The sequence below is a fragment of the Serinus canaria genome, chromosome 3 (genome assembly GCF_022539315.1).
Source record: "Serinus canaria isolate serCan28SL12 chromosome 3, serCan2020, whole genome shotgun sequence".
NCBI lineage: Eukaryota > Metazoa > Chordata > Aves > Passeriformes > Fringillidae > Serinus > Serinus canaria.
This window is the reverse complement of record NC_066316.1, coordinates 83,684,097-83,698,230: the sequence shown is the minus strand read 5'-3', so window position 1 is coordinate 83,698,230 and position 14,134 is coordinate 83,684,097. Positions and strand designations below refer to the sequence as shown.

The 14,134-nt window shown below is 38.7% G+C and overlaps 1 protein-coding gene across 1 annotated transcript in view; it reads left to right on the top strand.

Moving 5' to 3' along the window:
- RIMS1 (regulating synaptic membrane exocytosis 1) overlaps positions 1–14,134 on the top strand; it is a 306,280-nt gene that overhangs the window by 136,566 nt on the left and 155,580 nt on the right. The window contains exons 3-4 of the mRNA XM_050972851.1: positions 9,543–9,883; positions 12,060–12,931. Of these exons, the coding sequence (XP_050828808.1) occupies positions 9,543–9,883; positions 12,060–12,931 (1,213 nt within the window). The remainder of the gene's footprint in view (positions 1–9,542; positions 9,884–12,059; positions 12,932–14,134) is intronic.

Here is a 14,134-nt window from a genome sequence, read left to right as displayed (position 1 = left end):
AATCCTTCTGGGTAGTAGTAATTGTAACAAGTACTAAAGGTACCCTATGATGCTCAACATGAAAAGTTCTGTCCAGCTAAATTTACACCATAATGCTTCTTTTTTTTTTTTTTCTTGAAATATTTCACAAATATCAATTTGTGAGTTTTGCTCTTTCACTGAGAATTTATTTTCTTTCAGTGAGAGCTTTTTTTTTGTTTTCTTAAGAAAAGTTAAAACATGCAGGATCAATCTGGTGGAGATTTATAATGATTTTGTTTAAGCTTCCATTTCCAGGTGTATCCAGATTCTGTTTAGTACTGTGTAGTATGTAATGTAAAAAAAGTATTTCTAACAGATCAGAAACCACATCTTTGTGCTCAGCCTCAGGAGGACTGTCCCAGACAGTGGTGGTGAGCCAGGGCTGTGTGTGGAGCTGCCCAGGCACAGGAGGAAGCATATGCTTGGTGCCACTCTCCTCCCACTGTACCACTCACAAATTAGATGCCTAATTTCACAGTCTGGTTGCAAGGCTCTGACAGACTTATTCTAGGCTTTGTGTGGTCTTGGGAGTGTGGGAGCTCGAAGAAAACTCAGCAGCCAGAACTTCTCAGCATAGGAGTTGGTGGGGCACAGAGGAGAATTCTGTCCAAGCGGAGTTCATGTTCATAAATCGTGATTCTCTGTGAGAGGAAAGATGATCGATCCAAGTGGTCAGAGAAGATTTCTGTCAAGCTGCATGGCAGAGATCTCCGCACTGAGATGATCCTGCAATATGTCAAAAGCATGCTCTTTTCTTCTCCCAAACATTTTGTTCTTCCAAAGAAGATTTTGGACATTTGTTATAACTTACAGATCCAAATATGCTGCTCACGCTCCCTTATGTTCCTTTGGCAGCTTGTTACATCATCCATAAAAATCTTTGTCTTACCATGATTGTTACTCTGCTGTGCTTTCAGCCCATTCCCACCAGGAGTATTCCTTAACTGCCAGCCTGCTATCCCTATTTACAGCCAGTAATAATCCTCCTCTTCCTCACAGCCCCTGAGTTTTTGCATCACGTCTTCCTAGTGCTTTGTTAGTCTCAGCTCCACTGTCTCTTCCTGTGGATCCAAGCAATGTCTGTAAGCATTGCTCCTTTCCTGTGTTCATTTTTCTTTCCTCCCAATTGCCTCTGCAGACAGAGGTGCCCAGAACAGATCTCCTGGTGACCCCGTGCTCCTGGTGGCAGTCAAGGCCAGTATCTTCTTCTGATTAACTTGGCAGTGATAGGCATTGTACAGGTTGGGAACCTCAAATACATGTTTTGGGTAGACAACCTCTCAAACCTGGAGGGAATGCCATCAGCTTGCTTCAACACAGGATAGAAAGACCTAATCTCTGAAATCTCTGGAGATATATACACACACACACACACACACACACACACACACACACACACACACAATAATATAATATAATGGTTCTCATTATATCATATTGGAAGTTTTCCAGCACTCAGTCACTCCACCAGCTTTTGGTAGAAGTAATCTTAAGCTCTTGGATAGCTGAGGAAGTAGCTCTGTTCATAGCTGTGTTCATATATCATGGTGTATACTCTGGGAAGAAAATGGGTCAGCATGCTGTGGGCTTTCCAAAGTCCCTCATGTGAGCTCAGAGCCTCTGCACTCAGATCTTCAGGTTGTATGTATGGTTTGCTTTGGGGCAGAAACCTGTGTAAGATAGTGAGACAAGAAAGAGGCAGGCCTTCTAGCAGTAAAGTATGTAACATAGCAGAAGAACAATAAGGCTATTGTCAGTCCTTTATTCTTTAGAGTTTCACAGAGTTTTTGATGTTTGAAGACACCTCTGGAGATCATAGAGTTCAAATTCTTGTCTAGAGCAGGTCCAAGCAGATCAGGTTGCCAGGACTGTGTTCTTTTGGGTTTTGAATGTTTCCAAGGATGTAGAATCCATAATGCTATTTTTAATATTTTTAGGTGTATGCCTAAGAATAAAAAATCAAAATTTTTTTAATGTGTATCAATTCCCCTATGACCTGCACCAGTTCACCCACTTACTTTTCTTTCCATGAGCTTTTTATAAATAATTATATGTATATAAAAAAAAGATGCATTATATAAAAGGAGAGTATAAAAAAATAAGTAATGTTACAGTAATGAAAGCTCCCACAGAAATGATGAAAATAGCCATCCATGATTAAAGACAGTCTGGTTCTGAGCATTTCTGTATTTTTACTGTGGTTTGTAAATGTAGAAGTGGATAAACAGAGTTGTCTCTGTTTTATGAATAGCAACTAAAACTTTTTGTCAGTCCTGACTGTAGAGCTGTTTCATGCCATTTACCTTATTTTGTCAGATTTCTGTAATGTAAAAAAAAAAAAATATTTGTGTTCTATGTGTATCTGTAACTATGGGAACCACAGAGTGATTAAGAGGAGTACAGCTTCTGTGGCTCATCAAGGCAGCCAAATGTTCAAATAAATATACAAAATTTCTTAGGTTTTTTTTTGTAGAAGGTTAGAAGAATAAAAAAAAAATTATCTGTGCGATAATAATTTCTAGGGTAACTTAGTGGTCTGTGAAAAATGGAGATTGATGTTACAGAAAATGTGACTAGCAATTCATGGCTACTATGTCATCAGAAGAAACTGAAGGAAAGTCAGGCAAAAGAAATAAAGTTGAAAAGGAATCTAAGCTATGAAGAAAGAGACCAAAGCCGTAGTCTTGCTTTAGAAGATCACAGCTGTGACTATGACAATGCAGTTTTCGTGGTATTTTTTTAGTACTAATTTCTTTGTGTAGCAGATTTAGAAAAGAACGTGGAGGGAAGAATATTTAAATTACTGTATGTAAATGTGCTGGTGTGAATTTTTTGACACAACTACTGCCTTCACCGCTAGTGATTTTGCTTTCTTCCTTGAGCTCCAAAGATATTCTCAGAGAAGTACATTGCAGTAGTGTCATGAACATGGCAGTGTGCTGTTTTAGAGATGATATTTCATATTGTTACTTTATAGTTGCCCACGTGTCTGAGTCCCAACACTCAGTTTGCTGCAGGATTATTCTAGATAATGTTTCATTTCTGGGAAAGTTGTCAGCAGCTTTCTGAAAGATTGGCAGCAGTAGCTGAGAGATTTTGGTGGAAGGGCATGTGAAGAAAATCTGGTGTTTTTTCTTTTCTTTTTTTAATCTTAAAATGACCAGTGACATTGTTGCTAACAGCAGTGACAACAAAACTAGCATGAAATTCCCTTTTGATGTTAACTCCTTGAATCACTGCTCCACTGCATCTTTTCCCCCTCCTACAGGCAGTTTTTAGCTGTGGATTTAGGAACCTAAGCCAGGAACATGATTAGGATCAGTACATGAACTGTGTGCTTACTTGCCTAAGAGTAGGCATCCAATGCCATTGTTTATGTCCTACATACATGAGACACATACATGTGGGTGGCACAGGGAACCTAACTCCTGTAGCAGCGAGCTGGGATAAGCTGACTCACTGCTACAGGCACTAGGCTCTCATCAGATATAAGATTTAATTTTATTTCACTGTTTTCTACATGAAAGTGAGTGGACTCTCTTTGGCTGGAGGCCTAAATACCTGACATGCCTATAGTAATTTCACTGTAGACAGAAACAATTTAGGTATCTTACTTGAATCCTTATTTGTACACACAGAATCTCATTTGAAAATGTAACGTCTCAATGAACTGGAAGGCAAGCAGAAAAAGAGTAGGAGGTGCAGTCTCTTGTGCAAGTGGAAAATTATGGTAAGGCAGAGTTCTAAACATCCCTCCTGGAAGCTCTCAGTCAAGCTTGTAAATGGCACCATAGGCTTCAAGGCAGCAGGTAGTTCTGAGAGCAGCCTCATTTCCTATGAGCATGCCGTGGTTGAATTGCCGTGTCGATTCTGTGAGATTGCACTAATGAAATATTTATAGGAATTTTATAGAGCTGCATGGTTTAAGTAACTTTCAAGAATATAATGATCTGAAAACTTCGATGTCTGTGCAATTTTTTGTTGTATTTGTCCAGTGGGGTAGCACATTATTATAGGGTGTGGGCAGAAAATAGGGAAGAGCCCAATAAGCTGTCTGCAAAACCTTCCTTTTCTTGCCAAACTGGAATAAAAATATCTAGCTGAAAACCTAAGTTCTGAAGAAAATCTGCTTCCATGGGAATGGAAGAACAGAGTATTAAATTAAAATGGCATATTGTCACTGTTCTGAAACGGCTGAGCCCTGTATGTGTGGTGACCATCAGCATGGGCAAAGTGGTCCTCTCCCTGATTGGAGAGGTGGGCAGCAGAGTATTGCACAGTCCTCTTGAACCCTTCAGTCCAGAGGAGAGGCTTTAGGAAAATCAGAACCTAGACTCTTCAGTTACTTCTTCACTAATAAATTAAATATAATCTGGGACCGTTCCTAAGTTTTAGAGTATCAGTGTGAGTAAACTGATGCAAGGCTACTTGGCACACTCTTGGTCTTCTGCATTTTCTTATCAACTTTTCCTGGGAGGTGGGGAATTGGAGTGTTCTGTGGTGCACCTCCAGGAAGCACCTTGTTTGGAGTCACCTTGCTTTGAAGTAGAGCAGAGATCCTAGCACAGATACTGATTATTTTGTGTCATTTGGCTTCAGTGCTCAAAAATGCTTCTGTGCAAGTCTAGTGTGCCAGTATTGGTGTCATTTCAGGATGTAATTTAAGGGGAGATGCTGAGACAGTGCTGTAGGTAAAACAAACCCATTATCCCCATTTGCCTCTGTTTCTGGTCACATGATTTCACTACTCATCATTCCCTCCATGAAAAAAATAGATTTGACAGAGAATGAAACCAGTTTAAGAAAATACAGATAAGTTTCTGCAATGTTTTTAAGTACAAGTGGCTCCTGGGAGAACCTGACTGTCAAGGAACAGTATACAAGTGAGTATGTGGCACAGGGAACCTTCCTGTGAGCAAGTAAGGGAGAGAACAAACCCAGATAGGAAGAAAGAGAGGAGGCAGTTGGGGAGAAGACCTTTCCTTTTGCTGAGCAGGAGCTATTGGATGCACCCAGCTGTCTGTACATTTTGAAAGATATATTTAATGTAACATTGGACTCATGAGCACACATTCATTAGAAAGGCAGAGTTGTTTATTTAGTAAGATTTTGGACTAATGTAAGTATTCAAGCAGATTTTCTGCTTTATTTATTTATATTTTAGTGGAGTGAAGAGATCACAACATTTTTGCTAGGATTTTATTACGGAAATAATTTTGATATAGCAGAAGAGATAAATGCAATGCTGTATAATAATTTCATGGTTTGCTGCATGTTTTTATGTTATCTCAGAAACATTAAGTGATGCATAATCTAACTTAATTTTGTGAATGAAAATTTGGTGGGAGGTAATTATTATCGTTTCTTCTCTTTGATTTTCGAGATGACTTTTAGGGTGGTGGCAGAGCTCTGCTGAAGTTAATGGTGCCTCAGGCAGTGTAGAGGGTCTGAATAATTAGATCTGTCTGAAATAACTGCGGTCTTCCAAAAGTTCATAGAAGGAATGTAATTTAAATCAACAACCTGAAAAAATGCAGTGTGCACACCCTTCAGAAGAGAAATAATTAAGGTGGTGTGAAGGTTCAGTAAGGAATAGCTTGTGGCCTGCTCTGTTAGCACACTTGTTACCTAATTTGCTGCATAGGGATGAAACGGGGTGCATGGGAGTCATCCTAATTGTGGGATTTCAATTTCTAAACTCAGGAAGCATAAAGGAGTGTGCTCCTTATGGACCCTCCTCAGAATCTGGGCTTGGGTGAAGGATTTGGGGAGCTTGCTCTGACCTCAGTCTGAGTTTTGCCTGGCATGTGTCACATAAATCTGGTATAACTTTTGTGCCCCCCACAATTTGACTTAAGCATCCCAGTGCATGTTTGGAAGTTTCCAAATTTAAATTTGAAAAAAAGCCTTTTTTCTGCATTCTAAAATGCAGGTTTGAAATATTTAATAATGTAGAATTGTTCTTATTTTTGTAACTGAAAATGCTTTTTCTGTGTGTATAGTTATATATATATATATATGTTACTTACTATGGGCTCTTTCAAGTTGGAATTTCATGTTGTGTTAGTACAGGAATTCTGTTCCTCCCTATTGTGGATCACATTCAGCAGTACCTGTAAGAGTAAGTTTGAGGAATATTTTTTCTGTGAATGAAACACTCTGTATTCCACATGAAGGCAAGCATGGGATCCTTCTAGCATGTTTTCACGCAGCCTGTTAAGTTTCCACATGAATCTGTGTGGGAACACGGTTGACCCACATGTGCTGAGTCCTGTGTGTGCCACTTTTTGTTATGTAGCAGTAAAGCCCAGAACCCTTTGCTATGCTGTGAAAATGCACCTTTTTCCAGAGCCATGGATATGAACCCTTTGAATGAAGAGCTCCCTTTTCCTGGTTCTCTCTAATAGCTTCACGTGTGAAATGGCATTGACGTGTGCAAGGATGCAATAAACCAGAAACAAACCCAGAAACAAAAACCAGACTCTGGATGTCTTGAATGACTTACTGTAGCACTTCATCAGAGCTCACTGGCCAGAGGAGAGTAAACAGAAACTATTTTTGAAGTGACAGGCCAGAGTAAAATTGTCTTACACTCTTCATTTTACTGATGCATCGCGTGGAGGTCCAGAAGCCACATTAGAGAACTGTAATCCTTCATCAGAGCATTTGTTTGGTTGCCTAACATCTGTGGATTGTTAAGATAAGTTATTACACAGACCTGCTTTAGTTTAGATTAGTTTGGACCACATCCCAGTCTATTCAATCAGGATATAATTCCTGCATGCTGCTGAATTGCTTGCTCCACATACTTCTCTAAAAATGTTTTTCAATATACAGTTTTGTCACTGAAACTCCTCTGTCACCTCAATTTTTGATTTTTTTTCTCCTCTTAAAGAAGAGCTTTTATTATTTTTCCTTTTGGACCGAATAGATCTCAAGGCGACTGTAGCATTTTTTAATTCCTGAAGAGATTCCTGAACAGGGGTGGTAGTTTAGCTTCTATGTGAGTATAATACAGATTTCCTTTGTGTGTAATCTGTGCTGATTGGTATGTATTGTGTCCAAGAGGCAGAGTTTAAAAATAGCTGTAAGAAAATGGGTTTGTATTTACTTGTCTAGTATTTCTTCTTTCAGTATTCTGTATTTTTCGGAGTCTCTTTGTGCATTAGTTTTTCTTATTTGTTTGTATCTTATAATATTTTTGCATAAAATTAATTACAGTATCAAGGGTGATTATGCAAATTAACAGTATTTTCTTGAAGTTTATTACATAACTGATACATATTTAAAATTATTTAATACATTAAGTTTTAAAGGAAGTATGTTACTGGGCTTGCATACATACACATGTATGTAATTTAATTGGGATAATTAAATTTACTTTTACTTAAATATTCCTTATCCTTTAAACAAAATCTAGTTGATTAATTTTTTAATTAACACTTTTTTCAACCTTTCTTGGAAGCTGGTAAAATGCAAGTAATGGCATTTTTTGCTACTCACTTTGGTTTGTAGCATTGACATGGATTTTATATACAGACACATTTGCATGCACAATTTTGCTGTCTAATGAACTAACAGCTGTGGCAGATCCTATAAAAGTATTTTAAAATGTGTTTTTTTTCCTTTTAGCCTTGCTGGCTTTTTTGAATACCTGTAATAATGATCTGCTAGACTAACAGTCTGTTCTGTTTAGAACACATGGTCTATAAACTGAATTGCTGGTTTTTGAGGTGTACTGGATGGAATAAATTAGACATTTTGGAATAGAGGACTTTTTTTTGTGTTTTGAAAGTCTAGAATTTATCTTTGTCAAAGTTGCTGTTTCTATTATCCTATTGAGTGTTATTGTTCTTATCATGATATATGTTTATGCCCCTGTTGGAATAACTGTAGCTTTTGATTAGGGTTGGGTCTTTTTTAATTAAAGTATTAGTAGATACTTTGTTCTCCTTCTTAAACAGAAGAAATAGAACAGTTATCTTTTGATAAAGGTACAATCCTGGCAGAGGGTAGAGAGTTGGATGTCTTCTCTGTGTGGTTTGGTCAAACAGTGCAGGAATGCACTTGGAAGTTCTGATGTAGTTTTCAGACCTACAAAGATAGTCTATTCTAGAGTTTTAAATAAATGTTTATTATTTTAAACATGGGGAATGCCTAAAGTTTTCATTGTGCCTTGTAAGCCATGCACTACCTCCACAGGCCAGAGAGTAAAAGAGCTCAGTAACAGAACTTTGTCCTGTTTCAGTTTCTTCCATTAGGTGTTTTTTTCCTCTTCTTTTTATTTTAAGCACTGTACAGTTTTGTGACTGTTGCAACATTCCTGTCTTTTCACAAAATAATTCAAGCATATTTTTCCTTCTTTTGTCATTCTTCTTAGCCTCATTGCAATTATACCCATTCCTATATACTTTCCATATTAAATGAAGAGATTTACTTTACCATTTTCCTTAGTAATAATCAGCTTTGTTTCCTCTCATCTCTGTTTTTATTTCTGACAAAAATCTTCTCTCTTCTATATCCTTCATGCATTTTGCTTGATTTGTATTCTTTCTGAAAACTGCTTTTTTCTTTGTCTAAATTTTTTCCTAAATTTTCACATACTCTAGTCTTGATTAACCATTTATTTTTCTCTGGTGAGTTGCTCCTGTACATAAGACTGTCTCTACAATATACAGGCTGGAAACAAAAAGTCTTTCTTTAATGTGTGTGCTCATGTGTATCTGTGTGTAAGGAATTAAGCCCCTCAATTTTTAAAAAAATCCTAGGCACCAAGGTCTAGGCAAACAACTTTATTGTGATTTGCAGAGACACATGTTTTTTAATTTATTATTTGCAGCTATCACTCCAAGACATAATGATGATAATTTGCAAGTAGTACAGAATATGGTACTTTTGCATTCTTTTCATTGATGTATTTAGTTTTCTGTTAGTAGGTTTCTTAAGGTTTTGCTTTACACCTCTAAGTAGTTGCAGTAGGTGTAGCTAAAATCATTCACGGTACATAATGAATTTATTTGCAGGATAATGTGGAGTTATTTAATGTAAGAAAATGAATTCCAAAGAAAATACCATGTCAATTTTCTGTGACCACAGAAGTTGGGAGTTAGCTGGGCAGGACACTGCCCCCTGAGGTACAAGTCCCATTTGCAGTCTGGTGGGCTTGTCTGTCCTGACAGCGATCCACACCAGTGGGAAAAACCCAACCCGCTCCCTGCTGCATCAACCCCCCAACAAGCAGCGCTCATGTGGTCGGTTCAGAGGAGAACTAGGGCTGGGCTGAGGGAGGATTGCCACAGGTAGGACTGATGTATATTGACAACACATTTTGGAGAAGCTCGCATAGCATGTGCCTGTAGGATGCTTGGCTCTAGCCAGTGAGAAGCATGTTCTGGGTCCTGTCATGAGCACCAGCCTCACTAGCTCAGAGAGGCAGAGGTCGTACCTGCTCGGCCGTAGTGAGCATGCATTCCGGGCTCTGGGAGGCAGCTGCACTGACTCTTCTTGTTGTCTTCAACTAGGTTATGTGGGTATGCAATTTATGTCGAAAGCAACAAGAAATCCTAACGAAATCTGGAGCGTGGTTTTTCGGAAGCGGACCACAGCCGTCGCCCAGCCAGGACGGAACGCTGAGTGATACGGCCACGGGCGCAAGCTCGGACGCACCGAGAGAAAAGAAAGCGAGACTTCAAGAGCGATCGAGGTCACAGACTCCCCTGAGTACTGCAGCTGCCTCATCCCAGGAAATCTCTCCTTCCAGCGTGCAGCCTGACCGGAGGAAAGGAGCAGAAGTGTCACAGCCGGCTATGGGCCCGGACCAAAAGCAAGCTTCAAGGTCTAGGAGCGAACCTCCAAAAGAGAGGTAATGCTTTCTGTCTAGATAGAGCCTACAATTATAAATGCTAGTTCAGTTGGGCCTTCTGTATGTTTACTGCTGTGTAAAAACAAAGATTAAATTGATTTACTCACCAGGGAAGGATAAATTTTTGCTGGCAAGTTCATTGTGTGTTTTGGTCGGTGCAGCAAAAATGAGGAAAGAAAGGATTTTATGGGTATTCTCATATACTTCAATGCATTTTGATGTACACTTTGAATACAGAATTGTAGGTTACTTTTAAATTTTAAATTTGGCTGGTATTTTAAAGTTATTAAGCAAAGAGCAAGCCTTTAGCATTTTGAATTTTTAAAACAACACTCTCCTGAAAAATCCACACCTAAGCAATCAGAAGACACCCTGTGGAATTCTTTCAGATTACCTTATGTTTTATCTCTTCATCAATGCTATCTCCAATTTTATTGTTAGAAATAATACAGTTAAAAGACCTCATTTCCGTGTGTGAAGTTAACATTCGTGTAGAATAGCAATAGTACCATCTTGAATGCAGAGCAAGTTGTTTGCAAGGATAAAGCGACCAGAAGCAAACTATTTTAAATGAGGTAAAGAGGTGATGAATGGGTTGAGGTGCAGCAAATCAGGAGAGGCTAATGTGATGAAACAGTTGCTGTTCCTTTGGCTGCTGCCTGGCAGATGGCAGAGCAGTTGAGGAGGGAGCCTGTGGCAGCAAAACAGGAGCCTGCCATAGAAAATTCTCCAGATTCTGGCCAGAATGGTTGGTGATTTTTTTCCCCCTAGCTGTTGGAGCTGAAAATGGATGATGAGCAGTGGCTAGTAACTTACTGTGTGGGTGAGATCTGTCTGGGTTTAACTGTATCAAATTCAGGTTAGTGTTACATATATGTACTGTGTAAGTGATTCCCTTCCATAATTCTGTTGATTTTTGTCCCTCAGCACAGGGAAGGCTCCCAGAGCAGCTGTAACTTTCAGGGCAGGAAAACACCTTAGATTTCTGCTTTGCTGCCCAAAACTGAGATGTTCATATTGGTTATAGAAAATTCGTGTTCTTTGTTTGTCACTGAGAGTTTCAGATTAATTCCAAGCATTCTGATTAAAGACTATAGTAAGTTCAGGTCCCATTAATTGCCAAAAACTCTGGAGAAACAGGAGATGGGGGAAAAGAAAAAAAGAGAAGGGAGCTTAATGTGGGTGATGTCCAACTTTGTTCTTTGTGAGGGTCTTTGATATGTAATCCAAAGATGTCAGTTGTGGAACGGAAGATTCAGTGCCACAAAACAAAGTCCTGGTGACTTTGTCCCGGTGTGCATTCTTCTCAAATACACTGTATAGCTGTATTTATCCTTCTTCATAATCAATGGATTCATCTGTAAACCGCTAAATGAAAGGGCAGTTGGAATGATGAGAGAAATAAAAATATCCACCATAAGGGAATTTTATGATTATTTGGCTTGCATATTGGCTTGCAGAATATGAAAGAGAAAAAAAAAATCATTCAGCTTCATATTGTTTTGTACTTATGTCTGCATAGAAAAATTACCTTCTCATCCTCTTTTATTGCTGGAGAAAGGAATACCATTAATTTATCTCTATGAACCAATTTGCTTTCCTTTACATGCTTATGAAACAGGCACTTCTTTTTAGAGTTTCAAAGATAAATCAAACTGGTTTAAATAGTGTTTCTGGATATATTATCTTTTGCATTTTTTTATAACTACATTACTTCTTTCTGTAATATTATTGTGGTAGATGCTCCATTTGGTGGTATTAATATTTATGCTATCAGGGCACTTGAAGTGAATTGTGTGGTTAGTCTGTAACTCCCATGACTGCTGCCAGAAAAATGGAGAACATACTCCAGTACTCTGCCATAATGTTGCAGTTACTACAAAGACAACTGTGGGTCTTTCCATGATGGTAAATTATCCATGTCAATATTAGTTTTTGATTTTACTTATTAATTGGACCATTCATAATTTATGTTTTTGTGGACTCTGGCAGTTGTCTGCTATTGGAAAATAAAATTAAGATGCAAGGATTAATAGATTTAGTTCATGTTAATGGATTCAGTATTTTCTGTCCTGCCATAGCTTATCCTGGTTTTGAAATTGCTTTCCATAACTGTATCTAAGTATTTCTGTTTTCCATTGAATTCTTCATATTACTGTACTCCTTTTCGTTGTAGGAAGAAGGCAGTATTGGTTTCTGACCAGAATGGCAAAGGTGTAAAGAGTGAGCGTAAGCGTGTGCCAAAATCCTCACTTCAGAAAGAAGGACCAGCAGATGACAGGGAGCGTAAAGAGCGGCATGAAGGTAGAAGGCTGGAGAAAGGCAAGTCCCAGGATTACCCAGACTTGCCAGAGAAACTTGAGGAAGGCAAAGTGCCTGACGATGAAAAACAAAGGAAGGAAGATGAATATCATACCCGTTACAAGAGTGACCCCAATCTGGCAAGATACCCTGTAAAACCACACCCTGAGGAGCAGCAGATGCGCATGCACGCCAAAGTTTCTAAAGCACGCCATGAGAGAAGACACAGTGATGTAGCTTTGCCACACACAGAAATGGAGGAAGCGGAGGTACCTGAGAATAAATTAGGAAAACGCTCACAATTACAGGGAACTCAGGACAGAAAATCTCTTGTGGAAACTCAGAGGTCGTACTCTATAGACAGAACAGGTGATGTAAGAATTTCTGTTTCTAAACAATTAACTAATCATAGCCCACCAACTCCCAGGCATAGTCCAGTTCCTATAGAACACGTAGAATACAAGAACCACGATTCCTTTATAAAACAGAGCCGCCTTGATCCTAGCTCTGCTATTCTCATGCGAAAAGCAAAGCGGGAGAAAATGGAGACCATGCTAAGGAATGATTCCCTTAGCTCTGACCAGTCGGAATCAGTGCGGCCATCCCCTCCAAAGCCTCATAGAGCAAAAAGAGGCGGAAAGAAAAGGCAGATGTCAGTTAGTAGCTCAGAGGAAGAAGGGGCATCAACACCAGAATATACTAGCTGTGAAGATGTGGAGATAGAAAGTGAAAGTGTCAGTGAAAAAGGTAAGGACTTTTCTGTATATTATGCACATGGCCATGATTTGGGGAAAAAAAAAATCTGTATTTTTCTCTCTCTTTTCCTCTTTTTAATCAAACACTTTTTCCCCTTGCCTTTCTTTTTTTTTGCTGACTGAGAAGTGTCTTATACCTGATTACATGTGCTTTACAATGTTTCCTTTTGCATTCTTAGATGAGGTGGTTACAGGTAGCATCAGCTGATGAGTTTGCTTTTCATTCTCTTCCCTCTTTCACCTGGAAGTGACAGAATTCAAGGGTTCTAGTCTACTCTCTTGATGATATCTGTACTCCTTTAGTCACTGCTTCATTCTTTTGTCTGTACTTGGAACAGTTTTCTGTAGATGGATTGAAATTAAAAGTGACTTCTGTAACAATCAGTGGAGACCATTATAAAGCATCATAAGATATGCAAATTTTTACTACATTTAATAGCAAATCAAAAAGCTGCCAGAGTTCATTGTTACTAAGGACAAGTAGATATGGGGCAAAGGGAGTGCTATATAGAAAAAAAATAGAATTGGCAACGTTGTTGTCTAGATGAATTTTCTCTCGAGCTAAGAAGCATGTTTAAAGTCTGTTATTTCAGTTTGTCTTCATCTGTTGATGGTAACACTCAGCAGCAAGGAGTAACTTGTAGTACACTATGTGCTTTTAAACAAAGCCTTTTTTTCTGGCTGAAGAAGTTAATCAAATTTAGGAACCCTGAACAGATAAAATAAGCATTGTCAGAAAAGACTGTGGTAGAATTTAGCAACAGTGTTAAAATCCTGCTTTGTCTTTAGCTGACAGTAGAGTGAGCTGAAAGCTTTCTGTGTCTTTGGCTCTTAGCTCCTTAGTTTAGCTATCTGTGTTTGTACCTTGAAGGTTTCTTGCTGGTATTCATACTGAAAATTCCATAGGCTTGTCTGCATTGCCTTTTAGTTCCTGGCACTGTTTCCTGACATGTCTGTGATTCATATATGCTAACCTGTCTGTCTGTCTTTATCTGATGTTGTGGTCTCCTAGCATCACATAAAGCTCTAGGAATACACAGCAAAGATAGCAGATTCTCTCCTATCCCATCTGAATAACTGCTTGTTTTAACTTTCTAAGCATGAGCTTTTACATTCAAAATATGGAAACTTGCTTTTCTGCTTATTTTTAAGGAGGAATGGTGATCCTACTCTGAAACTTTATTCCAGATTCCAG